The 19,715-nt window shown below is 46.1% G+C and overlaps 1 protein-coding gene across 1 annotated transcript in view; it reads left to right on the top strand.

The window, feature by feature from the left end:
- The window catches only part of LOC132080255 (collagen alpha-1(XXIII) chain-like), a 173,951-nt gene extending 157,460 nt beyond the window's left edge, over nt 1-16,491 (top strand). The window contains 21 exon segments of the mRNA XM_059483285.1: nt 3,369-3,404; nt 3,962-3,988; nt 4,383-4,409; nt 5,685-5,729; nt 6,325-6,387; nt 7,634-7,678; nt 8,143-8,220; nt 9,473-9,526; nt 10,259-10,303; nt 10,783-10,872; nt 11,190-11,261; nt 11,566-11,607; nt 12,468-12,494; nt 12,902-12,973; nt 13,064-13,117; nt 13,379-13,405; nt 13,910-13,963; nt 14,590-14,676; nt 16,055-16,233; nt 16,235-16,380; nt 16,421-16,491. Of these exon segments, the coding sequence (XP_059339268.1) occupies nt 3,369-3,404; nt 3,962-3,988; nt 4,383-4,409; nt 5,685-5,729; nt 6,325-6,387; nt 7,634-7,678; nt 8,143-8,220; nt 9,473-9,526; nt 10,259-10,303; nt 10,783-10,872; nt 11,190-11,261; nt 11,566-11,607; nt 12,468-12,494; nt 12,902-12,973; nt 13,064-13,117; nt 13,379-13,405; nt 13,910-13,963; nt 14,590-14,676; nt 16,055-16,233; nt 16,235-16,380; nt 16,421-16,491 (1,341 nt within the window).
- The last annotated feature ends 3,224 nt before the right edge of the window (nt 16,492-19,715 follow it).

The raw sequence follows: 19,715 nt of genomic DNA, 5'->3' as shown, positions 1-19,715 counted from the left end.
GCCCAGTGCCTGCAACCCAATGCTCTGGGAACTGTGGAGCAGGAATGTGTTGCTCCATCGCACTTAACCCCTCTGCTGCAGCCTGGATGTGTCCTGCACCAGGAATGGTGTCTCTCTATTTAACATCCCTCAGGGCTGTTCACCTCTCATGGGCCCATCTGTAACAGGAGCTGTTTAAAATTAAATGTGTGATGGCTGGATTTAGTGGGATATGGTGTGTTTGGCCTCAGAGCAAATGTAAATTGTTATTTTCCATTAAAACAGATAGGGCTGGGCTTGGAATGTGCTTATTTGGATGATGCCCACCAGTCTGAGGGACAAGAAAAAAATTTCAGTTCCTGTTTTGCTCTGTGGGGTTTCATAAAAATCCCACTTTATGCTTTTTTGTACTTTATGCCCATAATGAGCTACAGAACTGTGTGCTTTCTGTCTACCACAAACCCTTTTACTCTCAGTAGAGTATTTTTGGTGGTTTCTGTAGTATTTGGAGGACCTGGCCATGTGCAAGTGTTCTCATTAATTTTAATTTCTCAGTATTTCAGTGCTGTTCTTCCCAAAAGAAGCTGCATTTAACTGAGTGTTGAGGCCCCTCTCTACATCTTGAAAAAAATTCTTGGTAGGGGCTTGTTTTCTGGGGTTGATTGGTTTTTTCTGAATTTATTTTTTCCCTCTCTTCTTGTCATGGTGGTGTTAAAACATCTATACTGGGAGGCTGGACAGGAGGTGGCCTTGCCAGTGGACCATTCCCCCCAAAACTGAGGTTTGGGGTTATCTGTTATTGGTGTGCAAGGTTTAAAAGCTCTTTGGCAATTTGCAAAATAGGTTTGTTCCCCAGAAACCTCCAAAATCCCTCATGAAGGCTTTGCTGTGTGTTCCCACAGGGCTTCTTGTGGCTTCACCCTCTTGATTCCCCTATGGATGGGTGGATGGGGAAAGGGAGATGCACATGGTGTCCTGAGAAAGGAAATGTCTTCCTGCTTCTCCCCAGACAGAGGAGTGGAAAGGCTAAAACACAATAGCAGTGACTACTGATACAGTCTAAATACATTGTTTTTGCATCATATAAATCTGGGAGATTTATGTGCAATTTGCAGGCTGGGAATACATCAGTATTCATTTGAGCCTCTGAAAACAAATACAGTATTTGGTCAGAGGGAAATGCTGGGATATATCATCCCCTATGGGGTTTATTGGAATAATACTCTTTATTCTGCAGCAGGGGAATCCTTGCTCCAGCTGCTTTGAATGTTCTATTGTGCAGTAAACTGGTGAAAAAATACTTGTTTCCCTCAGTCTGTGTACCCAGAACCTTAAACCCCACTGTTGGCGACCTAGACTATTACTTTCTAATGTACCAACTAGTTATTAAAAATAAATATTGTATATTGCTACAGCCTTTAAAACTCACTCTTCTGCTGTGCTTTCACCTTAAACTGCTGCTCTTTATTCTTCTGCCTCCCACTTTCCCTGGATATAGATGGTTTTTCCCCACCTCAGTCATGGATTTCTGGCTAATGATCAGCTTGTCTTTAGCCGGCGAGTGCTCAAGGTAGACTCCGAACCTGCTGCCTCTGGTTTGCTGTGATTGAGCTGCTTTTGCTTTCTCTTTCTGGCTGACTGTTGCTATTTTAAATTGCCACGACCATGGCTGTGTTTAGAGATGCTTGTTGGGAGCACGTTTAACTGAAATCCCATTGGAATTTAGGGGGCAGAGTAAAGGGACATAAAACTAACGGGTTTTAGCATTTGGTTCTTTGTGAGATTTGAGAATCAAGCAGCAAAGTCCTGTAAATTTGATATAAACAGTGTTGGTATTGTAAAATAAAATGCATTAAAACTAGAGTAATCTAAATCCTTGAACTCTAAATGGGACATTGTAATTAGGAAAAATTCAGTGGGAGACTCGACATAATTGGTTGCAGTGTTCTGCCTTTACAATTGGATTTTTTAAAAAAAGGATGCAAGTGATTTAGGAGCCCAGATCTTGTTGAAAGGCCATGGGACTTGTGCTGCTAAGTCACTTAAGGACTTCTGAAAAATCCCACACTTGTCCCTGATTTGAGGGTGGACCGCATATTAAACCCAGCCCTCGGTGGTGACTCTCCCAGATGTTGCTACAAGATTTATGAGCCTGCCCTTCCCATTGTGCAGCCCATGGATGGGCCAGGCTGGGCCCCGGGGCTGGGCTGGCTGCTGGGGGGCCAGGAGCTGATTCTCAGCCTGGAATCAGCCCCATGGGGTGCTCCCCTTGGGAATGGCACCCACAGACCTGCAGGGACACAGTGAGTTCTGGGCACCCAAAATCCGCAGGGTGCGAGCGGCTCGGGAGGTTCGTGTGTGACTGTGGCTGGCTGTAGAGGGTGACATCAAGCACTGCCACTTTTTGTGTGGTTTTCTGACGTGATGCACTGAGCCATGGCAGTGTGTGCATGCTCCCTGCCAGCATGGTGTGGGCCTGGGCTGCTCTGGGTGCTGCTGGGTTGGTGGATTCCACGCAGACAGTCACTGGGTAAGGGATTAAGCAGATTAAATCTCGTTGTCGAGCACAATCCTGGTTGAGGAACCAGCTCCAAATGGCATAAATCGGTGAGCTTGGTGAGCTCACTTTCATTTTTCCCAGCTGCAGTTGGGAAAGCTGAAAGTTAAACATTTGGAAGCTGCAGTTAAATTTCTCTGGGGTAGCAGAGGCCAGGGATGCAGTGCATGTCGTGGACACCCTGAGAGCACCCCTTGCCAACACTTCTTTGTCTCACCATGTCTGTGTGAACTTCTTCCAGGGTGATCAAGGTCGAGATGGAGCCACGGGCCCCCCTGGTCCTCCAGGACCCCCAGGTGCCCGGGGGCCTCCTGGTGACACGGGAAAGGATGGCCCAAGAGGACCCCCGGGCTCCCCTGTAAGGACGGGAGATGCGCAGCGAGCTCGTGCCAGGCAGCTCCACCCCACGGGGACAGCAGGGTGAAGGGTGTCCCCTTCCCCAGAGCTGCCACCAGAGCCACTGAGCCCAGCCTGAGCCACTGCTGGGCTCCACAGGCTGCTCACAGAGCAAAGCCCTGGGGTGTGGGCAGGGGAGCAGGAGGGAACCTTCCATCTCAGTTTTGGAGCAAAGAGCTGGGCCTGGGGCGTGAGTTTGCAGGTGCTGGTTGTAACTCACACAGCCAGGAGATCTCTTCCCCAGTCCATACCCTTTGGATGACCTGTTGCAAATCCAAAAACCACTGGCAATTTATTTAGTAAAAGATAGGCTAAAGCTTAACACAGTGGAACATTGAAACACTGAACATTGAACATTCCCCTTGAAAATTATTGCTGAGCATTTCGGAGAATGAGAGGTAATCGTTTCAGTGTTGGTATTTTTATCTTTTTGCAGGGTTTCAAAGGCGAGCCAGGAGAGGATGGAGTCATGGTCAGTATTGCCCAGAAGCATCTCTGTGTGTCGGCCCCTCACCCCCACTGAACATCACCCTTCTGCTCACTGCAGCAAGGGGGTTTGTGTTCTTGCTTATGGAGGACAAAAACCCCTCATGCAACTATAGGTGCCCTAAAATGGATGTTTGCCCAGGGCTACCTGTGCCCTGGGGAGAAGAGAGGCCAGTTTTTGTGTCCCCTGGGCTCTTCTGGAGGGATGTGGTGCTCCTGTATCCTGACTCCTGCCCCTCTGAAGCCACCTGGCATTGTAACTCCAAACTGCTAAGGATACAGCAGTTTAAAAAGGTGGATTAAAGGATACAGCAGATTTAAAAGTGGATAAAAAGGTGTTTATTATACATAAAATACATGAGCCATAAAAGGATATTATTTACTGGGAGCACAGAGAACAAAGACAGCTCTATTTGTAAGGGAAGATGAGAAGTTGACATCTGTGTAATTTTTTTTCTTGGAATTAAAATACCCTTAGAAATGTTTTTATTCTGTTTTACTCTGTTGTCAAACAAGTATATCTATCACTCTTATATTCAACAGGGTGCCAGAGGCCCTCCAGGACCAAAGGTGGGTAATAATCTGTCTAATTTTAACATTAACTTTTGAAATTATGCTTAATAGGAGGGGTGGGGATGAAAATAAGCATGTTGCAGTGGACTGGAACCCGTTGATATATATCAGATATAAAATTCCAAGGCATTGACTGGAGTGTAAATGTCTGAATGTGTCACTTCCTCAATATCACGTCCACTGCCCATGCTCAAAACTGGAAATGGGGCTGTAGGGGGCTGCAATCTGCTGTGCTGTGGGAATGTGCTTTCTTGCATTTGGGGAGGATAAATATGATCAGCACAAGCCAAATATTTTAGTTTTACAATTAATTTTGATTATCTACATAATTTGCATTATTTTCTGTCATGTCCCTAAATTTCTTTCTCTTCTGTTGATGTTGCTGTTGAAGGGTGAGCCTGGCGTCCAGGGGAAAAAGGTAAAATGGTGATTTAAAAAATATTATTATTATTTTAGTATTAGTAGTAGTATTAGCATTATTAGTATATTTATACTAATTATATATTATGTATTACATATTATATATTATATATTATATATTATATATTATATATTATATATTATATATTATATATTATATATTATATATTATATATTATATATTATATATTATATTTATTTGTTTTAACTATATATTTATTTATTTATTTCCCCTTTGCTTTGCTCTGTGCTTGGCTCAGGAAACCATTGCCAGAGACTGGTGTAGAGGCTGTGGTCATGGCTGTCCCCACCAACCCTTCCCTGTGTTCCCTCAGTTTCCCTCACTGGGCATGGCTGTGCCTGCAGCCTGGCTTTCATTTCCACCAGCAAGCCAGAAGCTGCAGCCACGTCTGCCCAAGAGACAAAGAACAAAAGAGCAAATGCCAAGCAAAGCAGTAGGTCTCAGCCCTTTCTCTCCAATAATTCAATGGACCAAGAGGTGGCTGGAGGATGTTCTCTGCCCAGGGAAGGGGTCTGGAATTCCTGGGGTGGCCATCACCCAGCAGCACTGCAGTCCCGTGGGAAATGTCCCCTGGAGGGCCAGGAATGCTGCTGGGGTGTGGCATTGAAGACTGTGAGAGATTCACATGGCCAGGCTCTCCACCCCAGTGGAGAAGTGGATAAATCTCTGCCCTTAAGAGAAGTCAAAGCGCTGACAGGGCCCAGCCTTTCCCTTTTACTGATATGGCCCTAAACAGGGGTGGCCATGGGTGTATTTCAGGCCAGGATTTGGCTTTAACATTTCATAACTGCCTGGTAAAACTAATCTTGTCAGCATCCATGAAGTGGCTTTACTCCAGGAGAACCACAAAGCACAAGAAAAACCAGAAAACCTCCTCCTGGCAGAGGGTGTTGGTGGCTTGTGATGAAGTCCATGAAACAGCTACAGGAGGTCTTTGGGACCCAAAAGGCCTTAAGGAATTTAATGTTTAGTTTCTGTTGAAGGTGGGAGAAGATCTTTGCCAGGACCTGCTGTAAGCAAACTCTGGAAGATGCCCATCCACATTCCCAGGAGCAGGGAGTCAGGGCTGGGTGGGAGCAGGGGAGCACACTGGAGCCTCCTGTGCTCCTTGCTGCTGCTCTGCCCTGGTTGCCTGCAAACCTGAGTGGGGTTTGTGTCTCTGCAACACTCAGTGAGGTCAAATGATGTGTTGGGACCTACTAAGTGTGTGCAAGGCCTGTGTATTTCACTTTTTGTGTTTTGTTCCATCAGGGTGATGATGGGATCCCTGGGGAACCAGGACTGGTGGGCCCTAAGGTATGTTCTGTTCTGTGTCCCTCTAATGCATGTGCTGGGCAGCATTTTAACCTTATTATTCTGTGTGATTCTGTGGGATCTTTTGCTGTCTGATTTTTGCACCAGCTGGGGCAGGATGAGAAACATTTCTCCTCTGATGTGGAAAAAGATCAAAAAACTGTGAGGGTGGTGAGATCCTGGCACAAGTTTCCCAGAGAAGCTGTGGCTGCCCTATCCCTGGAAGTGTCCAAGGCCTGGTTTAACAGGGCTTGGAACAATCTGGAATAGTGGAAGGTGTCCCTGCCCATGGCTGGATGATCTTCAAGACCCCTTCCAACAAAAAAACATTGTGAATTTATTATTCTATGCTGTGGTTTTGGGGCCAGCTTCATGGCTGAACACACCACCTGCAGCCAAACTGCTGAATCGTAAAGCTTCACTTTTATCTCAAAACTTCCCCATTTGCACCTGGGCAAGGTGATGTGTTTCACAGCTGGAAGGAGAGCTCTGCTCCCTTGTGTATGTAAAGTGAAGATAAATCAAGAAAATGATAACCTGAAGAAATCTTTTCTCCATCATCCCTGTACAGCATTTGTCTAAAGGGTTTTGTTTTCAGGGAGAAAAAGGAAGTGTGGGTCCCAAGGGAGAGAATGGCACAGATGGCTTCCCAGGACTGAAGGTAAGGAGAAGCTGCAACTCTGGGCACAGCACTGCTGAGGCAGGGGATTCCAGCTGAGGAGGTGTTTTGGGAATTTGCCTTCTAAAAGCCTCATAAAGTGCCAAAACTGACATAAAAAAAGTGAGATTAGGAGTGTTTGAACTTTTCCTGGTGATTTGATGAAAGCTGGGTTCAAGCAGAGATCAATATAAGAGCTTGTAAGTCATCCACTTGCACATTTTCCACTGAATTGCCTTTTTCATCAAAAACTGTAGAATTCTGATCACATTTTGATCCCATGTTATTGACGGCTGTGGAATTGCTTCAGAGCCCCAAGCACTTGTGAGCTGTCCTGTCCTCCTGACCTCCAAAGCTGCTGAGAGATAAAATTATCTGGCTTTGTTGGGTGGTGCTGAGGAGCCCCAGACAGCATCCATGGGCTGCTATTTACCCCCTCAGCTGCTTTGTGTTTAGTAGGATCTGGATGCACCAATATTTCTATATCAAAGAGTCATGATCTCTTATTGGGCAAGATGGTGTGTATGTGAGGAACAAAGCAGGCTCTGGTGAACTTCAGTAAACTTTTTTCTAGAACCACAGTAGCAGTGCTGACTGAAATTATTTTTTTTTTTATACATTTTTACCATTTTTTACTTTTTGGAGAGCTTTAATTTGGTCAGCAAGGGGATCAACATGGGTGTGACAAATGAGACATCTTTTGAATCCTGAACAGAATTTCAGGTCATTACTGTAAGAGTACTATGACTTTTTAAAACCCTCCAATTAAAAGAACAAAAATTATGAAAAAGACGGTAAGGGGAAAAAATAAAAAAGAGGAAGAAAAAAGGAACAATTTGGCACAGAACTTTTCCTTAAACTCCCCGTTGAAAGTGGCTTAAACATCTCAGCTGAAACTTTCCACATGCAAAACTCAGCCTGAAGCAAAGGGTGGAAACAGCACAAAGAGATGGAGCTCAGCACAGGGACAGGGAGAGGAGCTGGAGAGCAGCACAGCCCCGAGCTGGCCACTCCTCTCCCCCTGCAATGAGACCTCCTCTTACTCCTCTTGTTGTCACACCAACATTGTTTTTTGCTAAATATATTCATTCTCAGGTCAAATCTATTTTCCGCTAGGAGAAGCAGTCCTTTGTTGGTGTCATATTTTTTTCTTAATCTAAAGGATATCTTTATGGGTGGGTACAGTATTTTTAGGATAAATATTTTATATTTTACTTGGTCTCATTGAAAAATGATTTTTGATTTTCAGGGTGAACCTGGTGAGAAGGGAGGAATTGGCTCCATTGGACCCCGGGTATGGATGTTCAGGATTTCATTTTGGAACAATATTTTTCTCAACCTTAGCTGTTCCCCACCATCTCTTTCTGCTTAGAATGTGGATTAATTGCTTCAGGATCTATTCAGTATCAGAAAATAGAGATTGTGCATATTTAAACAAATGATTGCACAGGTATTGAATGCTGGCATGGGAAATCAGTCAAGTCCAATTTTCTTATACTCATGACCATTCTGTGACCCTTTTTTCTGCAAGAGGAAAGCTGGGAATGGGGTAATCAAGTGAGGATTTTTATGCTCTTCTCCATTACACAAACTGATGGCCTTTTGAGGTTTGACAGTTCCAGCTGTCAGACTGAGGGCTGGTTAAATCCATGGTGTTTGTAAGGTGATAACCCCCAAACGCTGTGTGTCAGGTCTCTGCTTTCCTAGCAGCCACCTCTGCATGCTGTGGGATTAATGAGGATTCATCCCTGCCTGCAGGGTCCCCCTGGGCTGAAAGGGGAGCAGGGAGACACCGTCGTGATCGACTACGACGGCCGAATCCTGGACGCGCTCAAGGTGAGCCTGTGCCAAAGCTCATGGGAAAGTACTGACATCCATGGTGGCAATGTGTCCGCCCTTGTCCTCTGTCTCCTCCTGAGATCTCTGTCTTGGCACAGAGCTGGTTGGGAGGAAAGAAAGAGCTGATTGCCTCTGGGGTTTGAGGATATTCAGGATGCAGCATCAAAAGCGGTGGCAGAGTCAATAGTTGGGATGTGGGAGGAAGGGGAAGGACACCCAAGCCTCAACCCGCCCAACTGAACAGTGCCCTGACCTTTTCATTAGAAAGAAATAGGCTGAATAGAATAAATACTTAATTACAGGCATATTTGAGAACCATCCTAATTGTTTTATAACAGGCTGCAGGGATACACAAAGTGCTGGTAATTCCCGTTTGCCAGATGGCCACGTGGCACGCAGCTTTGGGAGTGGAGTGCAGTGCTTGGAGAGGCTCCATCAAATGTCTGGAGCCTTCATCTGCTGGACCCAGACCCTGTCCCTTGTTCTGCATGCAGAGACTGCAGAGGGGCACACCACTGAACCTCACTAACTTTGCTGTTTTCCTGCTTACTCGCTGTTTGCAGTGTTTGTGCACTGACCAGTCTCAAGGACAAGGCTCTGGAAAGGCTTCCAGTGTGACTAAGTGTAACAGCATTTGAGTGTGCAGCCATGGAGAAAGGTGCTCCAGGATATGATGCTGGTTTGGCTTCCATCTGAGCAAGACCACAAATTTTGCTGCTTGAAATAATTTGCAAGTTGGAAAATATTTGTTCATCTCAAGGTGGTTTGTGGTCTTTGCATCCAGCAGTGCCCAGGAAAAATAACTTCTCTAAGTGTGCAAGGTTTTCCTGTTGTTAGTGCTCACACAAACTCCTTTTTTCCCCTCTTTAATTGCACCTCCCTGGCTGGCTGACACTGTTTTCAGCAGGATGCTGCTTCCCAGGCTGGCTGGCTGGAGTGGGCAGGATGCAAAAACAGACCATCAGGTTGGGGTGCCACCTCCAGCTAAAGGCATTTTGCCTCTCAGCCCATGTCTTTGCAGCTGTACACTTGACTGGCTCCCACTGTGTTGTGTTCTGCATGAACAGCCCCGTGGCAGAGGAACTTTGGGCACTGTGTGGCAGCTCTGAGCTCATCTCAGTGCTCAGGCAATCCCACTCACCTGAGTGTCTGTGGCAGATCATGGCTGGGAGTGCTCATCCCCACAGCATGAGCACAGTGTGCCTTGTCCATGCCAGTCATCACCAAACCTGTTTTGTTTGTGTTTCAGGGTCCACCAGGTCCCCCAGGGCCGCCGGGCCCCCAAGGCACTCCAGGACCCAAGGTGAGCCTGACCTCTGCCAAGGTACAGTCCTTAGTAGCTCTCCATGAGGAGTCTCCCAAGCCAAAATCAGGCAGTTGAAGCAGCCTGCAGAGGGGTTTGGGGCTGTGTGTGCTATTTAGCCCTTTCTCTGGCTGAAAAAACAGTGGCTTTCACACAAAAGCCAAAATTTTGTTGACCTGTCTCTGGCCTTCTTCCAGAGGATGCTGTCCCAGAAATGAGTCCAGTCCCAGTTCAACCTGACAGACAAAATCCCAGCTCCTCTGAGAGTGCCCCATTGGTCTGTGGCAGGAGGCAGAAGTGGGAGAAGCAGCTGTGAGAGGGGCTGGCAGTGTTGTGTCTGTGCTGAGCCACCCTCATTCCCACCCTCCCTGTGTGCTCTTTGCTGTCCCAGTGCTGTGTCCCAGGCCCTGCTGTGCTCCTGCTTCACAAGCAAGAGTCTGTAACCTGCAGCCAGCTGCTTCTTCAAAAGAAAAATGTAATTTGTAGAAAAGTATCTCTTGAAAGAATAGGGTGGGACAGGATTTTGGTGCCTTTTGAGGTCTCTGTGCCAATATCCAGATCAGCTAGTGATGCTGGTGGGTCACTGACACCTCCTTGGTCCTAAGCCTGGCAGTGGCAAACCCATAACCACAACAGTTGTGTATGAATAACTAATTTCCTTGCACAATGCTTTCCCAGGATGAATCTTTAATTTAATTTACCATGGGCTCCCCTTTGTTTGTCTCCCTGCAGGGAGAGCTGGGCTTGCCAGGTCCACCTGGGGCGGATGGTGAAAAGGTGAGTGAGGCACGGCTGGATCGAGTGAGGCCTTGCCAGGAGCCAAATGAAAGGGAAGATTCCTGTGTGTCTGAAAAGCAAATCCAGCGTGCCAGGAGTGAGCTCTGCTGTGGAGGGGCAGCTGTGACTCCCTGAATTGATGGCCCTGTGCCCGCAGCCCCTGCTCTGCTCTGCTCTGAGCGTGCTGATGCTGCTGTGGCCGTGTCTGCCGAGCTAAGGGGGCTCCTTTCACAAGCAGCTCATCAGATGCTGTCTCAAATCCTTTTGTAAACCTTCCCAACCCCAAATGGCTGGAATCCCTCCTGCAGCCCAGCCAAATTCTGCTGCACCCTCAAAATTGGCATCTGTGAGGTTGAAGGTTAAAACATGTTCTAGTGAGCTCATGATGCAGAGGGAACAGCAGAGAGGCAGAAGTGGCTCCTGTGGGGGAATATTTTAAGAGTTTTCTCCTTAACATATTGTATTTTCTCAACTTGCAGGGTCCCAAAGGAGCAAAGGGTGACCAGGGCAGCATGGGGGCCATGGGGCAGAAAGGAGAGACGGGAGAAATGGGCTCGGCAGGTCCCCCGGTACGTCCCTTTGGTGTCCCTCTGCCCTTGGTTCTTTCAGGCACTCATTTCTGCAAATGCTCAGAATGGGGCTGGGCTGGCTGATTTAAGCAATGACCTCTGTGCACCACCTTACTGTTGAGCTTTGAATTTCCATTTCTAATCAGCTCATTCAGAATGTATCAAGGAGGAGAAAATATTTCTTCAAGGTCCCCTGGAGATGACCACGAGCTTTGCTTGAGCCAATGCTGGTGTTTAGAGGGACACAAACCTATTTGTCTCTCATTTTTCCTCTCCTGGAAGATGCACCACATCAGTGTCACATTTTTATCTTTCAGGGAGCAGAAGGGCCAAAAGGAGACAAAGGAGAAAAAGGAGACACTGGGTCACCATGTCTGCAGAATAATCATGTAAGATCTTGGCAATATAAAGTCTCTTCCATGACACAGGACCAGGCAAAGTTGGGGTTCAGGATACACCACCAGTCCCATATCCATCAGCAAAACCCAACTGTTTCCTACAAGTTGGGGTTTATTCCTTAGGGAAGAGCAGTTCACACACTTAGCACTGCAAAGTTATTTAGATTTTGTATTGGTGGCTGAGATATTGGATGCTGCTGTTGTAATCAATTGGGCATTAAATGATGATTTTGGGCTTTGTGAGGTTTCCGCTCCTGAGAGCCTCGTTAATGTGCTGTTAAATTCCCTCCTGCAGATCATCCCTGAGCCTGGACCCCCTGGATTACCGGGCCCTATGGTAGGACTCTGAAGTGATTCCTGCTGATTTATTGTTGAATGTGATAAGGGACAAGGGTGGTTTGTTCTGTTTAATCATTTTGGGCTGTCTTGAATCTGGGAAAAAAAAAAAAGGGAAGTGCTACAGTCTGATCTGTCTTTGGAGAAATGAAAGCACCCAATTTAGGAGAGTGCATCAGAGTTTATGGCTCATTTTGCAAAAATCCAAGTTGTTCCTTGAGAGAAAAGATAAAATCCTGTGGGACAGAAAATCTGTTCCCCACCATGACAGTGTCTCTATTCCCCTAAATTCACCCAAGTCCTCAAGGTTTCTGCCATCAGCTGCACTGGGAGAGGGGGCAGGTGGTGATGAACACACAGAGCATTTTTGATGGAGACATCAAAGGGGTTTGGTGCCTACAGTGCTTCAAAAGGAGCTGCCAGGGACATTGGGAAGGCTGGGATGTCTCTGCTGGTCCAAATATTCACCTTGAGAGAGCATGCTTCAAAAGCAGTGGCATTTCAGGTGGCATTCACAGCCTGGGGGTATCCCAGCCCTGCCCTGGTGTGGAGGGCTGTGGTGGCACCATGACACCCCCAGAGCTTCCTGCCACTTTCTTCAGCAAAGATCCTGGGGGCTCTCACTCCCCAGAGCTTGTGTTGCAGAGTTTTATTGTCCTATGTTACACAAAATACTCCTTTTCAGTTCCCCTGCCCCCTGATTTGATATTGGAGAACAAAATAAACTGCCACCTGTCTTGAAAATCAGTGTTTGACCATTGTCAGCCTGTAATTTGAGCAAGAAATTGTTTGGGAAGGAAAGTTTTGGATATGATTTTAAATTCTGTGGTTTTTTCAAATGCACCACTGTCTTTCCCACAGGGTCCTCCAGGAATCCAGGGGCCTAAAGTAAGTCAATAAATTAAATGTCACCCAGTTTCCCAGCTGCTAGTGCATTATTTACAGGCTCACAAAAGCCTGTCAGCTCTGGAGACTGAGTTTTTTGTCCCTGTTGTCACAACACATCCCTTGGTTACTGTTCAGCAGTTGGCATTTTGGAAAACAAGCCATTTTTCCTTCCAAGCATTTACAATCCAAACCCCTCCTCCAGCACAGAGTCCTGAGGGCTGGTGAGAGCCAGGGTTTCCAAACCAAAAGGCTTAAAACCTGTTTAAGCCTTAACATTTTCAGCTGTTTTCTTAGATGATGTGGTCAGGAGCAAAACCTCAGCAGCAGTGTGGGTGTGGGACCCCAGGGAAGGGGCAGGAGCTGGGGGTGCATGGGGGGCTGATCCCTGATCCATTTCATGTCTGCAGGGTCTGGATGGTGCCAAGGGAGAGAAAGGTGACAGTGGGGAGAAGGGGGACCAAGGTGACACCGGACCTGCTGTGAGTTGTTTTCCCAAATCTCATTTCTGGCTGTTGACAGAAACCTCTCACAGGAAACAATCCCAATGCTTTGTTTGTTTTTAATTTAAGGGTCTCCCAGGTGCTCCAGGGCTCATTGGGTTACCTGGCACCAAAGGAGAAAAGGTAATCACGGGTGTGGGAGAGGAGCAGGGATATTGGGGTGCAATCCTAAAATAGGGGTGTAAAATCCTGCTGTGGGGAGTCCTGCCAGAGCTGCAGAGCTGGAGCAGCCCTGCCCTGGTGGGTGGCAAAGGAGCAGCCTCCAGTCCCAGAGCTCCTGGGTGAGCCCTGCCCTCACTGCCACGTTAAACCAACTGGATCTAAGCTTGTCTGCAGCACCAAGCTCAACACAGCACATCCTAATTGTTATTTTTGCATCTGCAGGGAAAGCCAGGGGAGCCAGGATTGGATGTGAGTATGGAAAACATTAATTATTCATGGTAGAAACCCAAGTAACACACAGCTAACTTGAGATTGTTGGGAAAATATGTACCTAACACTGTGTACACAATGGCCATGCAATGATGGCTGTAGGAAGGGCTGAATTCAGGCCCATTGCTTCCCCTGCACAGTGGAACTGCTCACCTGAAGGTGCTGCCAGGGCTTCCCTTTCCAGCTGAGAATATTTGTATTGGATTCAGTGACATAAAAATTTCCAATAGCTAGTAGAATAGTATATGTTACAATAATAATAATATAATGTTAATAGTAATGTTACTGGGGTGTGGTGAAGCATTCCATTTTTCCAAAGAATTGCTGACATACCAAGTCAACAGGGAGAAAATGTCATTTTTCACCATAGCAGGACAGGCTGATGGCTGGAGTTGGCTCATGTTGAACTGAGCCATTCACACACTAAACTTACAAAACCTTTTTATTTTTTTCCTTTTTCCCACCTAAAAATTGTGGTGACAGGGTTTCCCTGGCCTCAGAGGAGAGAAAGGAGAGAGAAGTGAAAGAGGCGAGAAGGTGAGTGGGGAATGGCTGTGCTGATGCTGTGGGGCAGGACAGGCTGCTCTTCTTGGCAGGCAGAGCTGCTTGCCCTGGGAGCCACTGCTGAAAGGCCTTCTGTGCAGCCCAGGGAATTGCAATTTCCCAGCACAAGGCAGGACAGGCAGTTAATTCCTACCCACATTGAAGGGTTTTTGCAAGCCTGCCCCCTCCCCAGCCCAGCCTGAGCATTGTGGGGAAATGGAGCAGCCTGACAGCTCCAGGTTGCACAGAATCACTGATCTTGGTTTACAGACCTTGAAAATGGATCCAAGTCAAAGGTTTTGTTACAGGGACCTTTAAACAAAGGGGTACCCAGGTGGAGCCAGGAGCCCAGCTCAGCTGGAAGCTGCTGCTCCCATTTTCTGTCAGATACCAACCTGGGCTCCAGCAGAAACTGCTCATTCAGTCAATCTGTTATAAAATTATCCATTGTAATATTTCCACCCAGCTTTAACTGAAGATTTTCACAGTGATTCCACTGCTCAGCTGAGGTCACACCAGTGCAAGTGTCCTTACTCTGGGTGAGGACTGGCACTGTGAGTGCTGTGAGACATGAACCAAAGGTGTTTCTTCCTCCTGATATCTTCCTGTTGTGCTGACAGGGTGAACGAGGAATACCAGGGAGGAAAGGGGCCAAAGGACAGAAGGGGGAACCAGGCCCCCCTGGACTGGACCAGCCTTGTCCTGTGGTAAGTTTTCCATTGCACTTATCCTAAGCACAGGCTGAGGGGCTGAAAAGGAGACACAGCTTTGCAGCCAGGGAGGATTTGGGAGTTCTCTCTTTTGCAGTAAATCAGAGCAGATGATTATTGTTTTCTCACTTTTCTTAATGGTTTATCTGCACTGCTGGAAGTTCACTGCTGGCTGTAAGGCTCCTCACTGGCCAGATGGGAGCAAGCCACAGCAGTAAAAATAAAGCATCTTTGTGTGAAGACCTTCTTATTGTAGTCAGGAACAATGGACCTCAGTAGAGCTCTTCAGGAGATAGTGTGATGCTGCTGGCTTGGCTTCTGGACATGTTTGAAATCAGGGAGTAACTGGGTGCAGGGGATGGGAGCTGATCTGAAAACAAGACCAGCTCCATCCCTTCATCCCTGCAAACTGAGTGAGGGATGAGCCAGGGGAAGCATGTTAGGGTTGATGGCATCACAGCTCTGCCAAGCATAAATGATGCATGAGCTGGAGCTCCCCAGGCTGCCAGGAAGTGTCCCTGGGAGAAGAGACCTCCCCTGGTTTGTGTGCCTGTGGCTCAGAGCTGTCCATTCCACTGAACCACTGGGCTTTCCAGGAAACCTCCTGGCTGTTTGAGCCTGGGGTAGCTGCATCTCCCAAGTCCCCAAGTCCAGTTCCAGAGCCTCTCATTCATTAGATAGAGCCCACAAAAAAAAAAAAAAAAAATCTAGAGTGGTTTATAAGAAGTTATTTGACCTGGTAAAATTTACCTCCTTTTCACTACTGTTTCTCATATAATGACTAAAGGTAGAGAGATCCTCTCCCTGAAATGCTTTGAAACTGCAGAATGAAAAGTAGCAAAAATGGAACTGAAACTGCTTATATGTAGCTGTTTAGAACTTAGTCCAGAAGCACCTAATTAAGAGTGCCAGCTGCTTGCTCCATGACAATCCAAACCTCATTTCTTCTCTGAATGTGTGACTTTTCCTCACTGTCTGAGCACAGCCATGGCAGCCAAGGCTGTTGTGTAGCTTCGCTACACCAGCAATAAGTCCCTTTAGTCAACATGCTTTATTTTGCCTGGAGATTGAATGTGAACTGCAATTCATTTTTTCCTCTCTTTACATGTTGGGTGATTTACCCTTTATCTCTTTAACTGCACTTTTACAAATGTGAATCTCTGGTTTGTGTACAGAGGATCTTCCCCAGGTGACAGACTCCACATGTCATGTGAATTCCCTACCATAAAACCACTCTGCTGACTGCTGTGTCATCAGAAATGGACCTGTGAAGCTCTAGACCCATCCTCCTCCCCCTGTGCTGAAACATGGCTGTCTGTCTGTGTAACCCCTGTGTCCCTTATCATTCTCAACAAGCAGTTATTTTTCCATACAGGGAGATCATAGCATTGCAGGCAGCAAAAGGGACCCAGGTTTGGCAGGCCTGGATGGGCTGAGCCTGCCCTGCCCTTTGGTACAGTATCTGCTGTGTCTTGCATGGTTTGTGTGTGTTCCTGCTGTGGCCCCAGGAGCAAACCCCTCCAGGGAGAGGAAGGACACAGGGCAGCAAAGCTGGAGTGTTTCACTCTGGCATTTGGAGAAGGATGACAATGTGTGGGGCCTTCTTCTCCCCAGTTAAAATGATTTTAGATGAGTATAAATCATGTGAGATCACGCAGGGGATGCCAGTCCCTTTATGGTAACAGATGCTCAAAGTTAGATGCTTTCAAACATTTTTTAGATGCTCAAACTCTGGTAACAGATGCTCAAAGTTTCTCTCAGTACCCATAGCCCAGTTTGGTTCCCCTTGTGCCTGTGCTGCTGCAGCCCTGAGTCCCATCCCCAGCTGGGGTTGAAAAGCTTTCCTCAAACAGCAGCAGCCAGTCCTGCAGAGCAGCGCCCCTGCTCTGGGTTTTGCTGTGCCAGCACAGAGCTCTAGCCAGAGCTCAGGTTGGGTCCAGTGCTTATGCAGGAAGGTTTGTGCTCTGCTCCCCAAAAGGGCTCTGCACCACTAGCTAAAAGAGGTCATTGTTTTATTTTCATTTTTTTTAACCATAGAAAATGCTGCGTGTTAGATGATTTGCAGTTGTCCTCAGAGAAACAAAAGGGCAGTAAGCTGTTTCTCTTTCAAAAAGTTAAATTACTTTCAGATGTGTCCAAGAAACCAATTCCTAACAGCAGGCCTGCTCTAACTTCTTACTTACTCCCCAGAGATGTTCTATTTCCCAAGCATCTTCCATCTTAACTACACAGAAATCACAGGACCCATCTCTGCTGAAGGCATTGAAAACTGCAATAGGTGATTCCTCCAATTTACTACATTCCTCCAATTAACTACAACATGACCAGTCAGTAAAGCACTTGTGCATCCCCCTGGTTAGCTGCAGGTTGGTTGAAATGTTGATTTTTTTCTGCAGCCCAGGGTGCAGAGGAGACTTGCTGGGCTTTCAGTCCAGGAGCACCAACATGAGCCCCACATACAGCCACAAAGAGTCATTTTGGAGTCACTCAAGTGAAACATGGTAGAAAGATGTGGAGTTTTATGATACCCAAAATAAGAAAGAGAAATAGCTCAGGACACAGATAAACCCCCTGACCATCAGTGTTAGGGTGCACCTTCACAGCAGGTCAGCATGTTTTAGGTCAAACAGCCACCCTGCACCTTGTCCCCTTGTACCCATCACACCAGACAACTCTGGCAAATGTACATGTTTTACCCTTTTTTTAATAGCTTTGGACCAAAATATTGACTGTGTCTGCAGAAAAAAATGTGTTTTCTAACTAAGCAAAAGTTACAGGAAAGCATGACTGCTTACACTCTGAGTAGCTGGAGAGGGTTACCTTACTTCACTGCATCTGTTTTATTGGGCATAGGCTATTTTACATATAAAATCAATACAGAATACAAAAAAATGTGATGACTAACATTTACAGTAAAAAATGTAAAATTGCATTTTGACCTGTATTTGCACTAGCAGTTCTCTGCTGCATCCACATCCTCCCAGCCCCAGTGAGTCTGGAGGTGGCTCTGAGGGAAGGGTCAGTGCCTGTGTGCTCTCTGTGGCTCTACATGCAGAAATTCATGGAATTGGAGGTCCAAGAGCCTTAAACAAATCCAGCATCAGGAAAGGCAGCAGCAGTCAGCTATTTCTTCTGAGGTGTCTGGAGAGAGCTGGTCGTACATAGCTCATTCCTCTTCTAAGGGCTCCTTCCTTTCCAGTGTTCTCCTCCTGGAGTCAGAGCTCTTCTGGCTTTCTGATTTTTGTATGTTTCTTGTATCTCCAGTGGAACATGACAAATATTTTCACTCCCTTTGCATAGTCCACAACTCATCCTATTCTCAGTTCAGCAACTCAAGATTCCTTAAAGAAACTAAGTACTGCAGGATCAAATTTAACACAATTAGGATACCATCTAGGAAAAAAATACCTACATCACCTCCCCCCAAACAGAAAAGCACATTTTAACAAAAAATACATTCCCACATCATGCTTTCCATATATATGTCTGATTGCAAAATACACTACCTTATAAAGCAGATTATGAAGTTGATGAACTGTGATTTCAAATCTCTTTGTACACATTTTCTTTGTTTAAAGGAAAAAAAGTGTAGATTTCCAATTTATTTTTTTCCCCTGAGGTGTATTTAATTTTGTGTTGTGCGTGACATATGGATTACATTGCCTGCATATTCAGGTTTGTGCATATACAGTAAATGGGTTTTGCATGGTAATTAACAGTGATGCTAAGCCTTTCATTGTGACCAATGAGCTTCAGGTTTTTGGGTCTGACACTTGAGTCACTGTCAGGAAAACTGAATCTGTAAATTGAATTTTGCAGGGACCAGACGGACTGCCAGTAGCAGGATGTTGGCATAAGGTACGGTAACATTAATAATTGTTTATTCTTGAACAGGTCCTGAGTGATTTTGCTCCCTGCATGGTGAATGTTTGCTCTGCTGCACATGCTTTAAGCAGCAGCTCACAGGCCTGGCAGACAGGGCATTATTCCTTGGGAGAGCAGAATTCCAGCAGCTTCAGGTCTTGTTCCCCCCAGCTCTAGACTGGGGCTGGGAACACCAAAAACTTGCTAAGCATGACAAATCATTAACAGTGTCAGGAGAATGCCTTTTTACAGGCCTGTTTGGGCTTTTATCAAGGCCAAGGCAGCTCAGGAACCACCCAGGAAAGGCTGCACCAGGCGCCCCTGTGCCTTTCTCAGTCCATACTCTCCCAGCTGAGGAGGTAACAGTGGGCTGTCTCTTTGTGGCAGAGTTCCAAATATTTATTTTCTAACAAAGATTCTTCTGCCACTGTAATTATAACTCACAAGCACTGCCTCAGTGCTCTCATCAGCACCCTGGGTGCAGTGCTCAGGGAATTTGTAGCATCTTGTGCACCCAGAGCAGCCAGGGGCTGGAAGTGCTACTGGCAGCCTGGGAGCGTGAGGAGAGATGTGTCCTCCTGTAAAATGAGGATTTGATCCAGACTTGTAAGAGAATCCTCATTCTCCAACAAGTGTGTGACACTGAAGCTGAGTGGAATTACAAACCCAGCTGTAAACATGTGGTATGTGGACACAGCTGGAGTTAACAGCATGCCACTAACTGATTGCAAACCCTCAGTTAGAATGTCAGAACACCCTTGGTATATCAAAGGTTTTAACTATTTGTGATTTGTTTGGATGTACCATTACTAACAAAGAAATCTGAATGTCAATCCTTATAGTAACAGTAAAGTTAGTAAGTGTAATGAATGGAGCATTTCTCTGATTAAAATGTTTGTTTGTGTGTTCTTTTTCAGTGATCTCTAAGCATGAAGCACAATATGTAAATAATGTGATATATTTTGATCTTTTTAATTTTTGTATAAAAAAAGGAAAAAAAAACTTTTGACAGTAATATATTGACCTTTTTTTATACTGGATTCTGACATTTTTGGACTTGGAAAACAATGTAAAGCTTCCAAACCCATAGCACTGCATGGTAACACCAGGATTTGCTAAAGGTACTGATGGCAGTAGCTGAGGATGAACAGTGTTCCCTGCTCATGCTGCAG

Source organism: Ammospiza nelsoni, chromosome 16, assembly GCF_027579445.1.
Source record: "Ammospiza nelsoni isolate bAmmNel1 chromosome 16, bAmmNel1.pri, whole genome shotgun sequence".
In the NCBI taxonomy this organism is placed as follows: Eukaryota; Metazoa; Chordata; class Aves; order Passeriformes; family Passerellidae; genus Ammospiza; species Ammospiza nelsoni.
This window is presented reverse-complemented; position numbering and strand designations above follow the sequence as displayed.